Source organism: Vicia villosa, linkage group LG2, assembly GCF_029867415.1.
Source record: "Vicia villosa cultivar HV-30 ecotype Madison, WI linkage group LG2, Vvil1.0, whole genome shotgun sequence".
NCBI lineage: Eukaryota > Viridiplantae > Streptophyta > Magnoliopsida > Fabales > Fabaceae > Vicia > Vicia villosa.
The window spans coordinates 48815588-48838457 of record NC_081181.1 but is presented as its reverse complement, the minus strand read 5'-3'; the positions used below and the strand labels follow the sequence as shown (position 1 = coordinate 48838457).

At 34.8% G+C, this 22870-nt stretch overlaps 3 protein-coding genes across 3 annotated transcripts; 2 read left to right on the top strand and 1 right to left on the bottom strand.

Annotated features, from left to right (window-relative positions):
* Window positions 1-4534: 4534 nt before the first annotated feature.
* Window positions 4535-5542, top strand: LOC131646148 (glycine-rich cell wall structural protein). The gene has a single exon (XM_058916283.1). The coding sequence runs from the start codon at window positions 4803-4805 to the stop codon at window positions 5304-5306; it is 504 nt and encodes a 167-aa protein (XP_058772266.1). The 5' UTR covers window positions 4535-4802; the 3' UTR covers window positions 5307-5542.
* Window positions 5543-7108: 1566 nt separating this feature from the next.
* Window positions 7109-9588, bottom strand: LOC131646147 (uncharacterized). The gene is made up of 2 exons (XM_058916282.1): window positions 8681-9588; window positions 7109-8573 (listed from the first exon to the last, which is right to left on the bottom strand). The coding sequence occupies exons 1-2, from the start codon at window positions 9586-9588 to the stop codon at window positions 7109-7111; spliced, it is 2373 nt and encodes a 790-aa protein (XP_058772265.1).
* A 10559-nt stretch (window positions 9589-20147) lies between these two features.
* Window positions 20148-22243, top strand: LOC131646146 (uncharacterized). Its single transcript, XM_058916281.1, has 4 exons — window positions 20148-20520; window positions 20597-20863; window positions 20942-21011; window positions 21093-22243. The coding sequence occupies exon 4, from the start codon at window positions 21317-21319 to the stop codon at window positions 22169-22171; it is 855 nt and encodes a 284-aa protein (XP_058772264.1). The 5' UTR covers window positions 20148-20520; window positions 20597-20863; window positions 20942-21011; window positions 21093-21316; the 3' UTR covers window positions 22172-22243.
* Window positions 22244-22870: the final 627 nt, after the last annotated feature.

The window sequence follows — 22870 nt, the reverse complement described above, 5'->3', positions numbered from 1 at the left end:
AAAGGAAAGATTCTCGGTTCTATCAAATTTGATGTTTCCCACAGTAATGTCAAACATCAACTTGAAGACTAAATAAATATTTACAACCATTATAGCAGACACGATCATAACACTTATGTATGCAGTTCTATTTCAAATTTCAATTTTCAATCACAACCAGAGAAGTAAAGAGAAATAGACAGAGTTGAAATAAATAATTGTATTTCTGCAAGCTTTTTAAGGAAAAGAGAAATAGGGAAGTGTTCAACAACAAGAAGGAAGCGGCTCTTGAGAGGGAAACTGAAACTATGCTGGTCAATCCTCGCAGTGACACCGACGAAACGCAACATCATACTAGCAACAGTATAGCCACATTTCTCTATGTTATGTTTTTCAGAAATGATTTTTGTATGTCGTGTTTGAATTTTTGAAATTGAATTGTTGTTAAGTTTTCACTTTAATTTTTATATTTTCTCTCCTGATAATAAAATTTACATTTTACAGATTTAAAATTCGCTCTTCCAATTAAAAGCAGGGGTAGAATGTTCTTTTGTAATTTTTTTCTTTCTATTTTCATTTGATTTTAGAAGGAGATGAATCATCAACCTTTTGGTAGTTTTAATGACCAATGTTGTTTCTATTAAATTCGTAATTCTTTCTAATAGTGTTTCTTTTTTTTTTCTTTCAGATTTTTTCATTGATTCTGGTTATTATTTTTCGAAAGTGTTAATGTCTCTCATTGTAGAATCAACAACATTTATATAGAGATATGTAGAGAAATGAGCATATGAGATCAAAGGTTATTATTTCCGTTTTATCCTTTTTTTTATATAACTTTTTTTAAGATTCTTTTGAGAAATTTATTTTATGGCTGTTTCATCCAGATTTTAATGGAGAGTTTTAAAGAAAAAGTATTAATGGCAACCATGTGGTGGGCAAAGATGGGGAACCATCATTCATTCTTTAAAAAAAAAAAAATTGTCATACGGTTTACAATATTGTTAGGGCCTGCTTTTTATCCTTAAATTGAATTAAAGTTGTTTTGGTATATTTTACAAGGTATTATGTTTGAAAATGTAAAGTTGTTTTAATTCTGATTTGTTAATATGAAAAAAATTGAATTCATTTTTCTCAAGAAAATTCAAAATACCACATAGTAAATTATTATTTAACACAATTGTCTTTTAAGTTCCTTTATGAAGATTCAATGGACTCGGTTAATGCATTTAATTTGAATGCAATTCAATGGACTCGGTTAATTCATTTTTGCATTGATTCAATGGACTCGGATAATCATGATAGATTATCTCTTTCATCAATTAAAAATGTATATACTGTATCAATGGACACGGGAACTTCCTACACGTCCGTTTCCCATTTTATATTGAGATTATGTAACTGCTATCAAGTTACAGCCAACATATATCGTTACGTAACATCTCTCAAATAATAAAAGAGAACAATATATATATGTTGTAAGGTGTGTCTTTGGAAAAGGAAAGATTCTCGGTTCTATCAAATTTGATGTTTCCCACAGTAATGTCAAACATCAACTTGAAGACTAAATAAATATTTACAACCATTATAGCAGACACGATCATAACACTTATGTATGCAGTTCTATTTCAAATTTCAATTTTCAATCACAACCAGAAGTAAAGAGAAATAGACAGAGTTTAAATAAATAATTGTATTTCTGCAATCTTTTTAAGGAAAAGAGAAATAGGGAAGTGTTCAACAACAAGAAGGAAGCGGCTCTTGAGAGGGAAACTGAAACTATGCTGGTCAATCCTCGCAGTGACACCGACGAAACGCAACATCATACTAGCAACAGTATAGCCACATTTCTCTATGTTATGTTTTTCAGAAATGATTTTTGTATGTCGTGTTTGAATTTTTGAAATTGAATTGTTGTTAAGTTTTCACTTTAATTTTTATAATTTCTCTCCTGATAATAAAATCTACATTTTACAGATTTAAAATTCGCTCTTTCAATTAAAAGCAGGGGTAGAATGTTCTTTTGTAATTTTTTTCTTTCTATTTTCATTTGATTTTAGAAGGAGATGAATCATCAACCTTTTGGTAGTTTTAATGACCAATGTTGTTTCTATTAAATTCGTAATTCTTTCTAATAGTGTTTCTTTTTTTTTTCTTTCAGATTTTTTCATTGATTCTGGTTATTATTTTTCGAAAGTGTTAATGTCTCTCATTGTAGAATCAACAACATTTATATAGAGAGATGTAGAGAAATGAGCATATGAGATCAAAGGTTATTATTTCCGTTTTATCCTTTTTTTTATATAACTTTTTTTAAGATTCTTTTGAGAAATTTATTTTATGGTTGTTTCATCCAGATTTTAATGGAGAGTTTTAAAGAAAAAGTATTAATGGCAACCATGTGGTGGGCAAAGATGGGGAACCATCATTCATTCTTAAAAAAAAAATATTGTCATACGGTTTACAATATTGTTAGGGCCTGCTTTTTATCCTTAAATTGAATTAAAGTTGTTTTGGTATATTTTACAAGGTACTATGTTTGAAAATGTAAAGTTGTTTTAATTCTGATTTGTTAATATGAAAAAAATTGAATTAATTTTTCTCAAGAAAATTCAAAATACTACATACTAAATTATTATTTAACACAATTGTCTTTTATGTTCCTTTATGAAGATTCAATGGACTCGGTTAATGCATTTAATTTGAATGCAATTCAATGGACTCAGTTAATTCATTTTTTCATTGATTCAATGGACTCGGATAATCATGATAGATTATTTCTTTCATCAATTAAAAATGTATATACTGTAAAAATATTTAGTATTTTATAAATAAAAATGATATTTTCAATATGATATTATATTTATCTTCGTATGTCCGTTTTTTTCGTACGAATGTAAAAATATAAAACAGTATATACACACTCTCTTCTATATACATACACTCTCATCAATTTTAAAAGACTTTTGATTACATGTGTTTATGTCTTTATTTCATTCTCTATTTTATTTCAGTAATGTTTATTTTAGATTATTATATATTAAATGTGTCATATTTACCACATTTAAAAAAATATTAAGTACTATACATAAATACACATGACAAAATTTAGTAAATAAATAATTTAAATTAAGATTAAAATGAAATAAGTGATTGATTTATTTTTTGACGCGTGTGCACACTAAAAAAGGGACAAACGATGCTAGAGACATATACAGTGATGACCAAGTGATTAAATAATTAAAATGTGCCCTACAATAAAAACATCTTTCAAAGATAAACATACGTTTATTTTTCTCTAATGTGCGCATTAAAAAAAGCGGACAGACGGACACGAGAGTCAAAAAATAAATTTAGGAAGTAAAATAGGACAGCCCAAAAGGATGTATCCCTTTATATATTGCTATAGATAAGATCAATTAAATTTAAAATTTAGAGAAAAAACAATAATTTTAACTTTTTGTTGTGCGCATTAAAAAAAGCAAACAGACGGGCACGAAAGTTAAGTGAGTTTAGATGAAAGAGAGAGAGGGAGGAAGAGGTAGAAAGATAGGGGGAGGGAATGAGAGGGAGAGAGGGGGGAGGGGTAGAGGTAGAGAAGGGGAAGGAGTGTGTGTGTGTGAGAGAGAGAGAGAGAGAGAGGGGTAGAGAGAGATAAATATTTATAATTTTTTGGTTGTGTGAGCTAAAAGGGCGATCAAATGACCACGATAGTGCATATTACAAAGTTTACACAAAAAATACCCTTTTATATTTTGACGCCTGAGCGAATTAAAAAAAGCGAGAGAGAGAGAGAGAGAGAGAGAGAGAGAGAGAGAGAGAGAGAGAGAGAGAGAGAGAGAGAGATGGATTAGAAGTTAAGATATGTTGAAAGTAAACATTATCATTTTATTTTTTATTTTTTAATAACTATGTTCAAATAATATTTTTTTTAAAGAGACGTATGGGAAAAACATAATAAAATACATACACGAATTTGTGAAATAATAAAAGCGAACATACAGACACTCGAGCTAAGTGAGTTTAGACGAATATATCTTAGTTTAAACACATTTGATAATTAAAAATAAATGCATGTAATTAACTCCTCTTTAATACCTATTTATTTAGTTCATTTTCAGGTGATGTTATTATACAATTCATCTATTTTATTTTTTATTTCTATCACAAAATTTATTTATTAAATATTTTAAATTAAGATCAATATAAAATAAAAAAATACGTTTGAACGCTAGTAGTAGTAGTAGTAATAATAATAATAATAATAATAATAATAATAATAATAACAATAATAATAATAACAACAACAATAATAATAATAATAATAATAATAATAATAATAATAACAATAATAATAACAATAATAATAATAACAATAATATTATCTTGTGATCAATTTTAAATAATTATGCAAATTATTTTAAATTAAGGTTGTCAGACCAACAATTATTGAATCTAATTGAAGAAACTAATTTTCCACCAAAAGAAAAACGATAATAATAAAGAAGAAGGGATAAAAAGAATGACAAACAATTTTATTCTATGAATTAATGGATGTACAATGAAATCATCACGGTCATCTACATACACGTGTGAACACCAAAGCAAAATGAATCACAAAATAAATCATCATCATAATCATGAAGATCAATCCCGTCCGTCCGTCGAATCAACAAACACATCAACGAAAAAGTATAAATAGAGAAAGAGAATAATAACACATGAAAACAAAATAAAACACTACTCAGAATTTAAAATCAAATAGATCCCGTCCGTCCGTCAATGAAAAGTCAGATCAAGATCCCCGTGGACGAATCTAGAAAACGATGGCGAATAGGGCAGCAGAGAGAGCAGTTGCAGCAATGATGGGTTTGCTGAAGGAAAATGCTGCAGATGGAGAAGGTGGAGAGTCAGATGGTGAGCCAGATGGTGAAGAGCCGGGTCCACTTGCTGGGGCGGTTGGAGTAGGTGCAGGAGGAGAGGAAGAAGTGGGTCCATCAGTTGGTGTTGGAGCTGGAGGGGAACTTGCTGGAGAAGAGGCGGGTGCTGGAGTGGCTGCAGGTGGTGTTGCAGCTGGAGGAGTGGCAGCAGGAGGAGTTGCAGCTGGAGGTGTTGCAGCAGGAGGAGTTGCAGTTGGAGGAGTTGCCGTTGGTGGTGTAGCCGGTGCTGGAGTTGCGGTTGGTGGCTGTGTTGGTGCAGCAGTTGGGGCTTGTGCAAAACAAGAGGTGGCTAGAAGGCCTAAGATAAGAAAAACTTGTACTGCTGCAGAGGAAGCCATTTTGAGATTTTTAGTAAGGGAGAGAGATTTTGGAGAAGGAAAAATTGTTTGAAAGAGAGAGAAGATGAGAAAAGAGGGAGTAGTGAACAATGAATGAAAAGGGAGAGAATATATAAAAAGAGAGGGTAAGGTTAGAAGAAGTGGGGGACTTGAAACAAAGAAGTGGAAGGACAGCTATTAAGGCATCAACAATAATGGCTTTGAAGATTCCTCCAAATTTCTCTCTTAAAAAATTGAAATGCTACCTATTTTTATATACTCCTATACGCAAATGGTTAAAAGCATCTACTATTATTTTATTTCCATTCTTAAAAATAAATAAATAAAAGGTATTACTATTCTAGTTCTAGAAAATATAGCTTTTCAGCTTCTTTACAATTATTGAAAGTTTTTATATTATAAAAAGTAATTTCAATTCATTATACTCTTCCTTTTAGTTTAGCCCCATAACAAACAACTTTTGGAAATATGGTAATTGATAACTTGAATTTTATGTATCTAAGAAAAGTTAAGTAAATAGAGAATAAATTTAAAGTGAAAAAAATTATTTATATAATTTTTTTAGACAACGTGAACTTTATTAAAGATTGCTGTGAGAAGTCTGTCTTTTGGTGTCAATATTATAGTAATGCTTAAATTAATTGCTTTTATATGCCCATGTTATTATACAATTAAATTAATAATTTACCCAATAATGTTTCATGACCAACACCACCACTTAAATTATGTTGCCTGCACATGTGCGCCAACTTTTTGTATCATGGACTTACTCTGGCCGGTGTGAAATGTTTAATGGGTCAACACCTAATATGCACAATTTTAAAATAGAGCAACTCTCTTGAATCCAGCTTCAACTATTTGTTTAGGACAAATTCATTAAAATTGACATTACATTACACCAATTACAAGCTGGCAGATGTTGAGTCGTGTCTAAATTAGGAATTTCACATTTAGCAACAGACATAATGGTTTTTATGAGTGTACATGTTTGTCTTTTTGTTTATCCATAGTTGTTGTTGAATATTATTACCTGAACCACCCTTTGGTTCACGGACATGTGTCGGTTTAAAAGAGTTAGTGAGCAGTCGCTGTCTTACGGCACCACTCTTTGTAGTAATTTTCCAGCCAATTTCCTAAACAATCTCCCCCACTTTGTCTTCCTCCATCATGTTTCCACTAAAATTAACTTTTTACACCGCTTTTGCATCTAAGTATGGTTTTATAGCTTAGAGTACGGTTGAGTTTAGCCATAAATAGATTTAGGCATTACCCGTGGTAGTCCGTTTCATGTGTTCCATCTTGTCAATATGCATTTAGACAAAGTAACGTCTCTTTTTGTACTACCTTTTACATCGCTTTAACATAGGATGCTTTGCATTAGGGAGTTTGACAAAGTGCTTTTTTGTTCTAACCAATAATTGAATTAAGGTTGTTGCTATCACAAAATACATTATTCATTTTGTTTGTTTGATTAGATGTTGGATCGAGATCAGACGTGTATATTTTAAAATTGGAATTTTAGTTGTTAAAATAATAAATAAAAAATTTAGGAGACTAATTAGATTTTTTTTATTAATGTTCATAAAAATAATAAAAATATGTTAATGAATCAACAAATTCAAATAAAATTTTGTGGACCATTTTTTTCAGGTTACTTGAAAAAAGTGATTAAAGTGTGATATCAAAAATGTGCTTTTGATGATTATAATTGAGTGGAGTGTATGATCAGTGGCGGAGCCAGGAATTTTATATAGCCTGGGCAAAAAAATTTAACTGAAAGTTACATTTGACAATATAAAATAGTCATAAAGTGTGCTACATAAGAGAGATGAAACCTCACCTGCGAATAGTGTGCTAAATAAAATTAACAGGTAAATGCCCTCTCCGGGACTTCTTTGCGGTGAATGTTCGAATAATATCAACATCTTTAAGTGACTTGAATATCTCCCGCTCGGTGTAACATATCATCAAGTCATTGAACCATACATCGTTGATCTTGTTGCGCAAATTAGACTTGATAATCTTCATTGCTGAAAAAGCTCTTTCAACATATGCTGTCGACACCGGCAATATCAAAGCCAACTCAATGAGCTTGTAAACCAAAGGAAATACCAAATGTTTCTCAGTTTGAACCATCTTCATAGCCAAACTTTGAACATCTTCACAAGAAGTAAAAGAAGCATGCCTTTTCACTTGATGTACATAAGTCTCAAGTTTCTCCCTTATTGTTCCACGGTCATCATCAGAAAAGTCTGCATGATAAATATTAGCAAGACGAGCAAGCTTATCAACATCAAACTTGGAAAAAGAGTTCTTGGGGTCAATACATGAGAAGCAATCCAGCACAACGTTACTTCCTTCACAAAACCGGTGATCCATCTCCACACATATTTTGTCAATAGCAACATAAAAAATCTCTGCACGGTAATGGTGAAGATTAGTGACAGTCCTCCCTTCTCTTCTTGAACGTCCCCGAACCGGTATTTCTTCATCCATATTTGGCACCAGAATACTTTGAGCAAAACAAAATTCTTGGACATCACTAAATAAATCATTCCAACCACTCTCTCTCAATATAGCCAATCGAGCTTTAACATCATAAACTAATTCCATAGCAAGCACAATATTAAGATCTTTTGTTTGCAAGATTTTTGAAAGTTCATTTGTGATACCAAACAACTTTAACATAAGCTTCAAAATGAAAGCAAATTTAAAGCTCTCCATTTTTTCTATCAAGCCCGCCGCTTGAGATGGTCCACGTCCATCTTCATCAACAATACTAAGCACCTCTAACACAGAGGACCACATCTGATCCAAACGAATCAAGGTAGTATAATGTGAACCCCATCTTGTATCTCCGGGTCTAGCGAGACTAGATGATTGGTGCAAGCCCTTTCCTTGAGATATCTCACCACTCTCAAGTTTATTCAAAATATCTTGGTGTTGTGCCTCCTTCAAAGCATCCTTTCTCTTGCAAGATGCACTTGTTGTGGTTACAATCAAGGAGATGTACTCAAAGAAATCATGAATAGATGAGCAACTACTAGCAACAGACACAACCACTAATTGCAAACGGTGAGCATAACAATGGACATAGAAAGAATAAGGGTTTTCATCTAGAATCTTTCTTTGTAAACCATTAAACTCACCTCTCATATTTGAAGCCCCATCATATCCTTGCCCTCGTATCCTTGAAATAGATAACGTATGACGATCGAGAATACCATAAAGAGCATCCTTTAGTGCCTCAGATGTAGTATATTTGACATGATGTAGAGCAATAAATCGTTCCACAACTTTCCCTTTGTCGTTCAAGAACCTAGAAAAATAAGTAAAAATTCAAATGTATTCGTCTATGTTTGAATGAAATTTACAAGTTTAAGTTAATAATTGTAGTATTTTCAATAACAAACTCATTGTACTAACCTCAACATCACCGCCATTTGTTCTTTGACAGATATATCACGTGACTCATCAATAAGCACAGAGAATTGTCTATCACCAAGCTCTTCCATAATCACCTTCGTAACTTCATGTGCATAACACGTTGCAAGCTCCTTTTGAATGTCACCGGAAGTCATAGTGCAATTTTTTGAACCACGATCAAAAGCATCTCTTACTTTGTCATCATTAGATTTTACCCAATCCACCATCTCTCTAAAATTTCCCTTGTTTAGAGAAGTAGAGCTTTCATCATGGCCACAAAAAGCAATGCCTTGTGCTAAGAGATATCTAGTACAATCTAAAGAACAAGTTAAACGGATCTTATACAATTCTTCTGATTCCCTAGTTGCTCTAGCAAAGATACTTGTCACACTTTGTCTTTGATTATTATAATCATCATAGTGCTTCACACATGAGTTGTGCTTACTATCATGACTACCAATATGATCTTTAAAGCCTTTAGATGCATGCTTCCAATCCTTAAATCCGTCTTTGTTGAAGACTTCATAACCAAAGTGTTCGGCCCTCCCGGGCGGCTTAAAGAGAAAGCAATAGAAACAATAAGTTGCATCCTTCGACTCACTGTATTCAATCCATGTATAATTCTTATACCATGCTTTACAAAATGCTCTTGAATACTTCCCAAATTGAGTACTAGGAAATCTTGCTAAATCTGGTTGCGTTGGACCCTTCAATATATATGCCCTCCTCACTGGGTCTTGAATATCCGGAGCATACTCATGAATTTGTTTCCTACATCCTGGATCACGCACAATCTCATTTGGATTAAACTCGTTGGCCACATTAGGTGGTGTTTCTTCTACTTCGACTTCCGGTTGCTTAACATTCACTTTCTCAATACTTGTTCTAGGAACCAAAAACCTCCTCATCTCTGAAATTTAATGATTCAGTGAAACGAATTTTTAAGTAAACAATTTATAACACACAAATTGACGAGATCGAATAATTAAATAAAATAAATAATTCATAACAACAAAATTAAAAGAGAATTTTATTATTATGAATGATCTATTAAATTAACCAAAATCTTTGATACTATATTAGAATCCAAAAAAAAAAGAGTAGAATTTCTGTTAAAATAAAAACTACAATATAAATATTAAAAGAAAAATTGAACTATCATTCATTCTAAATTAAATTATGTAAAATTGACCTATATTAAACTATGTAAAATTGACCTATATTAAACTAGAAAAAAAGAAAGGATAAAACAAGAAAGGTTGGGTTTAAAAAAGGATAAAACAAGAAAGGTTTGATTTTCAAATTTCTATTGAACAAGGTTGGGTTTACACAAACTATAAGGGTAGATTTTTACAACATCTATAACTATATAATATTGTATTACTATAAAACTAATAAGAAAACAATTAGACAAATGAAGAAGCATGTTACCCTCTGCTAGTGTGCTGGAAAGTGACGTCTTGGAGAGAGAGAGGAATAGGAACAGTGCAGCAGCAGGGCAGGGGCGGTTCAGAATTTGTTTTCGATACTGTTTAGTTTTGTTCTTTTTTAATTTGTTTTAAGTAATAAATAATTAATTGGATTGGGCCTGTCTGGACCATTGGGTATTCATCTGTTTTAATTTTTACACCCTTATTTTTACTAATTTTGCCCATAGTTTCTTTTAAAAATCGGCTATTAAATTTGGGGGAATACAAAGAAAATAGGGGTTGAGCCCGGGCGCGTGCCCGGGCTTGCTGGGCTACAGAACCGCCCCTGTGTATGATGATGCAACTTGTATAACAACTTTTACAGTATATGACCGATTCAAGAATGCAAAGCGATTAAAGATGCAAGAAGATAAATTAGGGTTTGACGATCACTGCGAACATCATCTTATGATGACATTTAACTTGAAAAAATTTCAAGCCTCATCTCAAAGAATATTCAAGCAAGTGTCTATATGTTTCAGTTATTTGACAAGTCGTGAAGCTTCAAAGTGTGAAAGTTTTCTGTGTCGCGTCTGAGTGAACCGTGTTTTATAAAAATACAAGGGTATTTTTTGTAAATTTATATGGTTAAAACACAGACACTAAAACAATTTTTAAGCCTTTAATTCTTAAGAAAACATCTTTAAAAATATTTTGGAGTTGTGTCAGTTGAATTAGGAATTGTCAGAATAATTTTGGATAAAATATTGTATTGTCCAATCGATTGGCACTCATACCCAATCGATTGGGTTATTACAAAAGTTATCCATAAATGTTTGTGACAAATTCTTAATGGAAGGCAATGTCTTTATATGCTTTCTTTCCTTTTAAACTTTCATAATTATTTATTTTATGGGCTTGTTTACTGTGAAAATTGGTAAACAACTGCTAGCCTCCCAAAGCCTATAAACTAGGGGTTACTTGCATAATCGACTAGTTGATCCTAAGACATGTGCTAATGTAACTGATGTTTGACTTGTCCAAATTGACACAACTACACTATTTAAGTAAGAAACGGTTTCTTACAGAGTTTGAAGTGAAGTTTTCCACAAAAGACGCTGATGTTATCGACTGAGGGTGACACGTGACCGACAGAACACTATAACATTCAAAAGGTATACACAACAAAGGTATCTTTAGTGAATTCTATCATCGTAATAGAACCAATATCAATAACGTAAACAATAACGTAAAAGAATACTTCAAAAGAAAAAGAAATTAAGACAAAGTGTTCAAAAGGAACGATTGAAAAATATGGAAATTACATTGAAGTAAAAATGGTAATTCACGTACATTAGCACTCTTGAAAAATTTTGCTTCCTCGCTCTGGGAATATGAAGTTTCTACAAGTGATTTCAGTACAAGTGAAAACCCAAAGCCCTTTGTAGGATCTCTTAATTATAATACAATAAATTAACTACCTATAAGTTAAAATAACTGCAAGATAACCGTCTACATGCTAATTGACTGGCTACACGATTTAAAAAATTGCTCTCCACGTTTTTTGCGCTTGTTTTGGGAACTAATCTTTTGCTAACCGCTAACATTTGAATTTTAAATTGTCCCGCTCAAATCTTCACCTCGACGCTACCTTCCAATGCACACAAAAACCAAACCTTTTCTAAGTTTCAACTTCTCATATGGTCAACAAAGAGGTTCGGCCTAATTTTGTACATTACGTCGGCTTTTCCCAGCTTATCACTTCTTAAGCTTTTTCCCATATTCGACCCAGACTCTCACGAATTCCCTTTTATAAGGCCATTCCTTTAATTTATAAGACTCCTCCATTAATTACACCATCAGTATACCTCAACAGGTTTTTGCAGTAACAAAATGCCCCCCAGAGATGCCATATTCGAGTGTCAATCCTAATGAGATAATGGCGTCTTTGAGATATCGACCATCGTCCTTTACTTATTCGTTTCCTCTTCTCCTTAATGGCATAACTGTTCACTCCATGTTTCTAACGTCGTGTTATTATGATAATGTCTCCTCTTTTCCCTTGAGACGCGCAACCATCACTTCCTCATTACTCCTTTTTTTGAGTAAGAGATGTGGCACTCCCCTCGAACGCCACTTCGCTCCACGTGTCCGTAGATATAGGGACGTGGGTTCACGCGCTACAACCAAAACTCAAACGTTTTTTTCTTTTTATTTTCCCCCTATAACTAGGGTTTTTGTCCTTTATAAACCCTTCTTCTCCTCCAACTCACTTTTTCTGCCATTTTCCTTTCTCTGCTTCAGGAACAAATAAGCGATTTTTCTTCAAATCTTCAAATCTCTATCTTCTTCCAATGGCAAGCTCCACGCCTACTCCTTTTGCTACAGAGCTCAAGCAACCCCTTCTTGTTAATGGCAAAGAATACGTTCCCGAACCTCCCTTTGTTGAGGAGAAAACCAAAATCTGGCAATCGCATGTATTAATCCCCTTTTCTCTAAATAACAAACCTTTAGCCTTTTTGGGTCTACTTCCAAAGAATCGTCAACCTGAAATCTCTATAAAAAGACATGCCTTTTTCCCCACCAGCCATCTTACAGAACCTCTAGTTTCTCTCCAAAAACCTCTCTCTCTTTAATATGTAGATAGGAACTTCAGGACTGCACCTCCTAGGAATTCTCCTAAATTCTGCGCTTGGATGAAACGGCTAGAAGCAGATAAGCTAGATCATTGGAAGAAGATGGGTATTCACACCTTATTTCAAATATCATGTTGTGGTCCACCCTACTCCTGTGGCATGCTGCTTGCTACCATTCAATTTTGGCAAGGCTCGACCAACACTTTCCACACAAAGTATGGTATGATCACACCGACACTTCTGGATATTGCGGCCATTACTGGCTTGAAGCTGACTGGCCGAGTCTTCAATTATAAGGACACATAAGTTATCCTTTTGAATTTTGATTTCGGAGATTCTCGTAAGCCGAGATACAACAACTTTATTGACCATCATGCCAAAACTTTATTGACCATTATTTAATTACTCTTCGATCCGAAAAGCACGAGACCTGCGTATTCTCACGCCATTCAATCCAAGGTAATTAAATAGGGGCAGCTGTCATACCCCAAAATTTTCCCATCATATTTTAAAATATTTTGGCTCAAGCACTAAGAAATAAGCCTGCCTATCTCTCTCCTAAGCAACAAGCCCACAATTAAGGTTTTTCTTCCCTCAAGGTCAAATCAGGTTCTGATTCACAAGATTGCTCAATCAACAGCTCAAAAAGTCAACAGTCGACTAGTTTGACCTGAAAGTCAACTATGGTCAAATTACAGTAAAAACTCCTGATTTTTGGTAAACATCAACATTTTGAAGTCACATTCATAATTTGATTAGTAATTGATCATGATTCATCAAGGAAAGCTTCAAAAGCACTAAATGTCCAAGTTTCTAAAATTAGGGTTTTGGACTAAACGTCAACCCAACTTTGACCAGCTATAACTCTCACATGGAACATCAGAAATTTCTCAAACAAAGCCTATCTTGAAGGAAATTGAATTCTCTATAACTTTGTCTCTCTAATGCCAAGGCCAGAAATGCTTCATTTAAGAGATATGGTCCAAAAGATTATAGGTCCTTTTTGAAAGTCAACCAAAAGCAGTTTTTTGTCGAAGCCCATATCATCAAGATAAAATCCTCAAATAGAAAAAAGGTTTCCAAGTGGCTTGTAGAAGACATCTTGAGGTTTCCAAAAAGTCCTAGAACTCTTCCATATCTTAAAAATTGAGGGAGATATGCTTTATCAAAGTTGGACAAATTTGGGTGAAAAATGTGAAACAAATATGGCTCAAAAGGAGTTTTCTTCCAAATGGGCCCATAGTTCTTTGATCCAAACATGATTCTAATCTTGTTAGAAGTCTCCTGGCCCAATTCCATGCCATTCTATTATTTATTTTATTTATATTGATTTTTTAATTCATTTTAAATTCAATTTAATTAAAATAAATAATGGAAAAATCAAGGATTTGGTTTAGATCTGTTATGTGATCAAAAGATCGGAATTATATCAATATAATTAGAGCAGGATTCGTGATTAAGAGAGATTGGAAAGAAAAGAGTGAAATTAAACCAAAATTCGAAAGGTTGAATGTGATTTTTAAATCAAATTCCAATCTTCTTAATTCACCAAGATTTGATCCAATTTCTTGACCTAATTCGTGCTCTATATATGTATAACTGGTGCCAATACAGGGGAAAAAAAGAGGATTGGCTCAAGAGAATCCCATGCGAGATTCATAAAAAATCGTAAAAAAGAGTGACATAGCAAACCGAGTTCTAGGCCAATTCAAGACCTTCCAAGCATCAAACGAGCTTCCTTGAAGATTTATGAGACTAACCATATCATCACCATCGCCCAAAACATCTTGAATCAACTCAGACAAGCATTACGGTTTGCCATTCTTTTATTTTCTGGTTATGGCAATTCGTGCATCATGAATATGTTTTGACTATATATTTATGTTTAAAATCCTGTTTGCAAGCTTTCTGTATCATTCAATTGGTATTTGAGTGCAAGGTTTGTGTTACACCATGGCTAGGTTTCAAAAGCTCGAGATTGGGGTTTTTCGCTAGAGGAGGAATTAACCCAAGTTAAGGGCATCACGGGATTCGTGGAGTTGTTCCCAGTCGATCTGGGTTATTGAATTTTAATTTTCGTTAGTGATACGCAGGTTTTGAAGGTTGAAGACCTATGACCACGCAAAAAAACCGTGGCCAAAAGTTTCTTGGTTTTTAGAAACCCAGCGAGAGATGAAGGACCTGGGCGCGCGAAAGTTTCGTTCAAATTCCTAACTGTTTTTGTTTTTCATATATTATTATTTCGAGTTATTTTACTAACAGCGAACAAGTCTTGGTTTATTGGCAAAAGTGGAGCGCGAAGGGTTTACGTGTGAGGGAGGGGGTTTGATCCTCGCTCTCACCTATTTTTTTGAATTAAAACTGTTTCTGGATTCCATGCGCGTTACTGCAGGAAGGTCCATGATGTGCCTTCGCTTCAAGGCCCTTGGATGACTTTAGAGATGGATCCAACGCCCACCAGCTTGCAGGACCACCATGCTCCCTCGGGAAAGCATTACACACGATCGGTGCCAGGTCTTTTAACGTTTTTTATTTGTTTATTTATATTATAACTTGTTTTTCTTTTTAAGCCAATTAAAAATCTGTTTTTAAAAACAAAACCTTTTCTTTTTTTCTAAAAAAAACAATTAAAAACAAATTAACTTGAGATTCATATTACCAATTTAATTTTTTATTTAGGTTTTAATCAATATTGATTTTTTAGAATTAATTTAATTTAACCATCTAGAAAATTAGGGTTGGTATTTAATTATTAAATTTAATTAATTTAGATTTTAGTAGATTTAATTTTAGGTTACATAGTTTTAATTAATTAGATAATTTAGGTTAGGGTCAACTTATTAATTGTTTGGATCGAATTAATCGATTACGGTGATTAATAGTAAATTATTCTATTTTACTTTAATTTAAATAAGATATTCAGACAGGTCCTATTTACTAAAGGTTTTAATCGAATAAATTGGTTACGATAATTAGTAACACTTTATCAATTTGTTAATTATGTTGATCAAATCAATTGATCAACGCGATTAACAAAATTTCAAAACGCTAAACAGGGTTGTATTCCATATAACAAATCATTAACATTTTCGTAAACTACGATTGATTGCAAACTGCGTACTGCAATTGATTTAAAACACTCAACATACAAATTACAAAGGCGTACAACCTCTAAAAAACACAAACATACCCCGAACTACGTAGACTCTGATCCTCCATAAGGAGGTACATAGGCACTTGGTAACAAGGCGAGTCCCCTTCCCCAAAACTTCAATAGGTTTACCCTATTAACTTTCTGTCACCTTTCTTTACATAAGCCACAAACCTTACCCTAATACTCTTAAGCCATAAACCTTTGTGTTATACCCCAAAATTTGCCCGCATCTTTTTTCAAGAAAACTCCAATCTAAAAATTAAGAGTCTCACATAATCATGGATTTTTTATTTCAATAAATATCCTGACATGTGAAATACTTAGTTTTTAGAATTTTTCTTATACAGTATTTTGGCTTGCAGTTGAATTTATTCTTACGCAAACGCCAAATACTGTTTATTACTTCACACATGCTATTTATTTATTTACAGATAAATAGTACTGACACAATTGGTACAAAGTTAAATCTTTTGCAGGCGCAGAATCAGGAAACTCAGACTGTACTGGTAACAAGTAGATTATTATTGTCTATTGTTTCCCATTAATTTTTGTACTATATTCCATTATTTTCAAAAATCTTTTCAAATCTCTTTTTTCAAAAAGTCAAATCTTAACTTTATCCTATATATCTCTCTTTTTCCCAACACTATCATACACTTTCTTTCAAATCTTACTTCCACTCAAAATATTCCTTTTGTACGGAATCACTTCATTCCCCAACGTCTCTATCCTTCTTTCCATTCTATAAATACCTCTCATTTTTCCATAAAATCTCACATCAAATTCTAATTCATCTCTCAAATTCTTACTTCATATCCATCCTTTCTTCTTCCCCGACAAAATGGCGAAGTGGTGGGAAACGTGTTTTCTTATGGTCATCACCATTGCTACGGTGATCATGTCCTTTTTCTGTCTACATAGCCCGGAACACTGTGGACCTGTTTACGGTGATTTCCGGTAAACAACCGCTAGTCTTCCAAACTATAATAAATATGATTTGGTTACTTGCAGGATCGACTAGATTGATCCTAGGACACATAGTCAAGAAGATTGTTATCAATGTTTGTTCGAACCATATTCATTATTTGTCTTCTTCAATAAGCGTTGTTCGATTAAAGAACAAATAGTCTTGACAATCACTTTGTTACATATAAATGTGATTTCAATGGAAAGATAAGTAACATAACATAGAAAATTAAAAGGACAATTGAAACGTAAAGAATCTTAAACTGCAGAAATGTAAAAGACTTTGAAAGTAAATAGCATGAAAGTAATTCGAAAATAAATGACGTTAAAATAAAGATACAGAAATGTAAATGGCAAGAAGTAAACGAAATGTAGTAATTCTGGAAGATAAAAACAAAAGATAATACACATGTATTAAAATGGTGGTGTCATACGTACATTTTCTCAGCGAACTCTTTCTCTTAACGCTTGATACTTGAGTAAATATGTGAGTGATTTGTACAAAATGAACACACAGAATCCTAACATTAAGACTCCTATTTATACTAGTTTCGACCTTAACGGTCCTATACTAATATGCTGCCACGTTTCTCATCAGAACTTCCAGCGAAGCCATCTGTTATTGAACGGTTACGAAACCGTCTTCGAATTTCAAATCTTCCCGCCTGAGTCCATCTTCGATGCGTGGCAGTGTATTAAACAAACACTACTAAAAAACACGCTAAGTAGTAATACTTGAATACATATTCTATGAATTTTGTCTAAGTCCCGAAGACATATGCTTTCATTAATCTTTCAGCATTCACTATCTTCATCGAACTTAGAAGTCTTTATTTTTCGAAGCATGACCATCAGTAGCCATTCTTTTACTTTTTAAGGGATGGCCATCAGTAACCATCTTTCCTTCGATTCTCAACTCCTTCGAAGGACAAACAATATAAAACGAAATCTTCAGCTAACAAATTGCCCCCAATAAATGCCTGTTTCGAGAATCAACAGAAATAGGCGTTTCTTGTCATTATAAGATTTCGTTTTTATGATCCTTGAAAGTTCCAAGACTGCTGACTAGCGTCATAATCACTGATAACACTGTTTCCGAAACGTCTTGTCATTTTCAAAGATGTCTTCTCATAACTTACATTCCCACGTTTTAACCTTACTTCCTGATCATTACTCCTACATACTAGGAGTGAAGCTAACTCATTCGACCGCCGTTGGATTAAATCACCAGCCGCCACGTGTCTCTTGGGCTTTACCCAAAAGATTTAAAAAGGTTTCCGTTAAACCTTTAAATACTTGATCTTGTGTCTCTATACCGCCTTTCATTCATCTTCTTCACCGAAAAATTGAAACATCTTCACTCTTTTTAGAATCTTGTTCTTTTAATCAGAAATTTCTCCATGGCTTCATCTTCAAATGTTCTTCAACCCGCTTTGAAGCTCCAATCAACAACACGTTCTGGGGAACGAGAGTTCGTTCCAAACCCTAACACTGAAGAAATACGCGCTATTTACGCTTCCCAGGTAATCATTCCCTTTGAACTCTCTGGAAAAACTCTTGCCTTTATGGGTCCGTTACCGAGTGAAAGTATCCAATCTGTGAATAAATTTTTTCCTGCTTACTACAAGACTAGACCATTAGTTAGCAAAGTTAAGATAGATGAAGACGGTCGCTCTCCTTTAGGCAAATCTGCTAATGTTGAGGAAACTTCAACCGCAACCCCTTTAGCTTTAACCAAAATTAGGTTAAACTATATGACCAATTCTGTAAAAGTGTTTAGGTCAATCCCTTTAGCCAAAGATCCTGACTTGTACTATGCCTGGCTAGAAAAGGTAGAGAAACAAAAAGGATCCTTCTGGAAAACATTAGGAATATACGATTTGATTCAACTGTCAAGAACGGGTTTAGAATACAACCAACCCATGTTAGTAGCAGCGGTTCATTTTTGGGATGCTTCTCACAACACCTTCCATCTCCCATGTGGAATGGTTACCCCCACGCTTTTCGACGTGGCCGCTATTACAGGACTTCGACCAACTGGTGAAACCTTCGATCCCAATGAAATGGATAATGACACTATTGGTTTTAACGATTCGCAAGTCACTTATACGGCATTCATCCAGAAGCATCATATTACCACTGAAGCGACAGTATCTGATGAAGAGCATATTGCTTTTCTAGCATTATGGCTTTCACGATGTGCCTTCTGTTCAAGGTCTATCCAAGTTGCGAAAAGGTACCTTTGCATGGCTAATCAATTGCATGCTGGGAAAAAGCTCAACCTCAGCCAACTACTTCTAGGGTCTCTTTATGAAAACCTTAGTGAAGCTGCAAACCTTACCAAGAATTTCAAATCTGGTAGTTTACTTTACGCCGGTCCTTTCTAGCTATTGCAACTGTGGCTTAATGCTACATTCGAAACTCATCTTCCCTTTCGAGGAGATGTCAATGAGGAGGATAGCACAATCAAAAATCAAACTATAGAGGGGACCAGGTTAGCTTACCTAACTCCAAAAGAGGAAATGGGAAAGCTTCATGAACATTTCCTGGCGTATTCGATGATGTTTGCTCGGCGTGACCAGTTCGATCCTTCTATGGTCCCATTTGTACACAGAACAATAGGTCCTGAATGGTTTACTCGAAAATTTCCACCAACATCTCAGGATCAACAAACTGAATCTATGGAAATTTGGGAAGCCTTTCTGACTCCAAGATTATTTTCCCACCGTCTTCGACCATCAAAGGGTCAATGTATCCTCATGTGTTATCAACCAAATTTGGTCTCGAGACAGTTTGGGCTAACTCAAATAACACCCAAGTGCTTATATGAGAAAAGGAACCATATGTGTTTCCACACTTTGTATTTGACTGAAGAAGAATGTGAACAAAAAATCGACAAATACGTTGACGTCACCAATCTTTCTCCTATTCCTTTTGAACCTTCTTTTTACTCTACACCAGATTTTCATCAATGGTGGACAGAGTATTATAGCTCTCAAATTTTTGATGCTGATAGCCTTGCTCAGGAACTAACTGCAGCTTTCAATGATGTGCAGGAGAACTTCCAAAAAGGTACTTCCACTCATATTAAAGAAATCCAAGCTTTTCAAAAATTCTTTGAAACTATCTATAGGCCTGATGATCTTAGTCGGACCGTTCGTGAGGCTGCAGTTACTTTGCGCGAAAAGTTTTCCGCCAAACTAAATAAGTTGAAATTGCCCTCGTATGTTCGACCAGAACTACGTTATGAAGTGGCTTTCAAACTCAATCCTCCAAAATTCCCCCACTACCAAGTGCTGATTTTGGTGTGGCTCTAAGTCCTCCTTTCCCAGACTGGTTCGTGTGTGGGAATGCTCTCAAAATTCTTCAAGAGAGTACCAAAAAACGCGCTGAACGAGTGGTTCCGACTAAGCATACCTTGGATACTTTCAAAGGACATCTTCATATAGATCTTAAACATGTTCGTGTCCTGACTCCAATACCTGAAGGTCTGGATTAAGACAATCTTTTCGACTGACTTATCTTTTCTTTATTGATATACTGATTTCAGTCTCAACTACAGCTGTTGCACGAAGGAGGAAGATTAAGGAAGCTTCTGCCCCAAAAGACTCTGGGACATCTAAAAGCAATAAACCAAGTGGGAGTGACTCCCTCGTCACTGATAAGAAGCCCACGGTACATACTTATCTCATACTCTCAATCTTGTACAATCTGTGATTAGTACTCATCTTTCTCATTTTGCACTTGCCAGAGTTCGAAACCCCCAACGGGTTCGAAGCGTAAAGCTTCTTCGACCACTGGTTCGGATGGCGAAGATAAATCCCCTCCTCAAACTAGACAAGGACAGAAGAAAAAACACAAAGCTGTTACCCCTTCAAGAAAAGGGAAAAAGGCAAGTCCTTCCAAAGCTGTTTCTCCTGGTGATAAAGCGTCCTCTGAAGAGTCTCCTTTGAAAGCTGCTAGTAATGCTTTCGTTGTGGAAAGCCATAATTCAAGTCCAGACAATATTCCACCCAAGGTATTTTGGGTTTGTCCCACATATTATCTTGTGATTTTAACTAAATAATTGTACTGACATTTTACCTTGTTATAGCAGGATGATGCTGGCACTGCTACTTCCGGTTTTAAAGACCCTGGCCTCACCATTGATGTTGACAAACTTTATGGTAATTGTCAAACTTTAACTTTCGTTAACTAAACTCCTCAAAAGTTTATTTTTATGACTAACTTTGCTCTGTTTAACATAGGTACCTCTCAAAATCAAACTCGTGTTCTTTCGCCAGTCTTTGAAGACGTTAGGCCAATTGCTACCATATTGCCTAATGAACCAGTCGAAGAAAGCCACTCTACTGACGAATCCCCACCTACCCATCAAGGCAAAAATTTGGAAGAGGATCATCCATTCTCAGGCAGCGACAATGTGAACCAGCAATCACATGACAACGAAGATTCTGCGTCGGAGAAAGATGCTATGGAAGAGATTTCTCAGCCTGAAAAACCAGTTTCTCATGGAACTTCGACTCTTGACGCAAAAACCATTCCTGAGACGACTTCGACGCCTGCCCTTGCAAAGCTTACTCCTTCAGAGCTTGAACAACTTAAGCAAACTGATCCTCTTAGTTTCTTAAAGGCCATTATGAATGTGAATACTCCTTCGCCTCCGGAGCTTAATGTCTCACCAGCTGTAACTGCAGACTCTAGTGACAAGGAAGATATTCCCAGTCTTCTTCGACAAATAAAAGAAAGATTCTTTGGGGTCAATCTTGTAGATGTTCTCAACCGGGACCCTATTAAGAGCCACAACTTAAATCAACTTCTAAAGAAAGTAGATTTGCTTCAAGTTTCCACAGAAGTTTCAGAGGTAATTGTTCTGCTGGGCTCTCTACTCGAGCAACTCCAAGCTAACATCCTTCGAAGGCAAAATGTCGAAAAAGAGCTATCTGAGACAAAGGCCTCTCATGACTCTTCATGGAATTCTGCTATGGACGCAACGAAACAAGGTGAGGCCCTCAGGCTCAAACATTCAGAAAATCAGAAGGCCATTGATGATTATGAGAAGAAAATCGGCTCTTGGAAACAAGAAATCAAAGTACTCGAGGGCAAGATAAAGGAGGCTGAAAGTTGTCAAGCAGTCCTACAAAAGTCTAATCAACAAGACTTGCTCGAAGTGGTGCAGTCAGGAATGAAACATTTCGAGACTGCACAAAAGTTAGTGCCAGAAATCGAAAGGTTGAAGAAACACCGGGCACTAATTGAACTTCGCATGTCTTCATGGGAGACTCAATATTTGAAGATCAAAAAGGATCTCCCTGAGGATTTCAACTAGATGTTTTCGATCTTGTTACTTATTGCACCTTTATTTTGTAATCGAGACCACTGTAGACATATAATATTTGTACGCTTGACTCCCATTTATCTCTATCATATTTGCCAGTGTTGATTTAGCAAATCTTTCAATTTCTTGTCAAAAAATATATCTTTAGATTTCCTACAGTGCTTTTATAAAATGCAACATGTAGAACCTGAACATCCTTCGCAGCACTCTTGCCTCTAGACTTGACGTTTCCACTTCTTCTAGCCATAATCATTATTAAAAAGTGACGTCACTTTCTCCAAAACGTCGGTTTTAAGACGTGCGTGCATCAGTTTAATGATTACTTCTCAACTTCCAAGGGCGGGAAACGGCGGAAGCCATAACTTCTTTCTTTGGAAAACCAACCGCAGTCCAATCACTCATTAACAATTAAATCCCACCCTTCAGTATTCCCAGTCTATATAAAGGGTCTAATATCAACTTCATTTCTCATTCATGCGTTTTCTCTCCAAACCAAACACAGAAAAAAGAAAACACACAACTTCTCTTTCAGAACAACTTTCTTACCTTACAATGGCTGAACCTCTCTTCTTTAACGACATCAAAGCCCTCATTAGAGGCGAGTTCAGACTCTCTGAGGATGAACTTGTTCGCCATTTCATCACCATCGAAACCCTGTTTGTTAACCAGGAACTAAACTTCTACTTTGAG

Coding starts and splice junctions, on each gene's coding strand:
- LOC131646148 (XM_058916283.1), top strand. CDS start 4,803: ATGGCGAATAGGGCAGCAGAGAGAGCAGTTGCAGCAATGATGGGTTTG.
- LOC131646147 (XM_058916282.1), bottom strand. CDS start 9,588: ATGAGGAGGTTTTTGGTTCCTAGAACAAGTATTGAGAAAGTGAATGTT. Junction 8,574..8,680: donor CAAATGGCGGTGATGTTGAG/GTTAGTACAATG, acceptor TTATTTTTCTAG/GTTCTTGAACGACAAAGGGA.
- LOC131646146 (XM_058916281.1), top strand. CDS start 21,317: ATGGAAGAGATTTCTCAGCCTGAAAAACCAGTTTCTCATGGAACTTCG.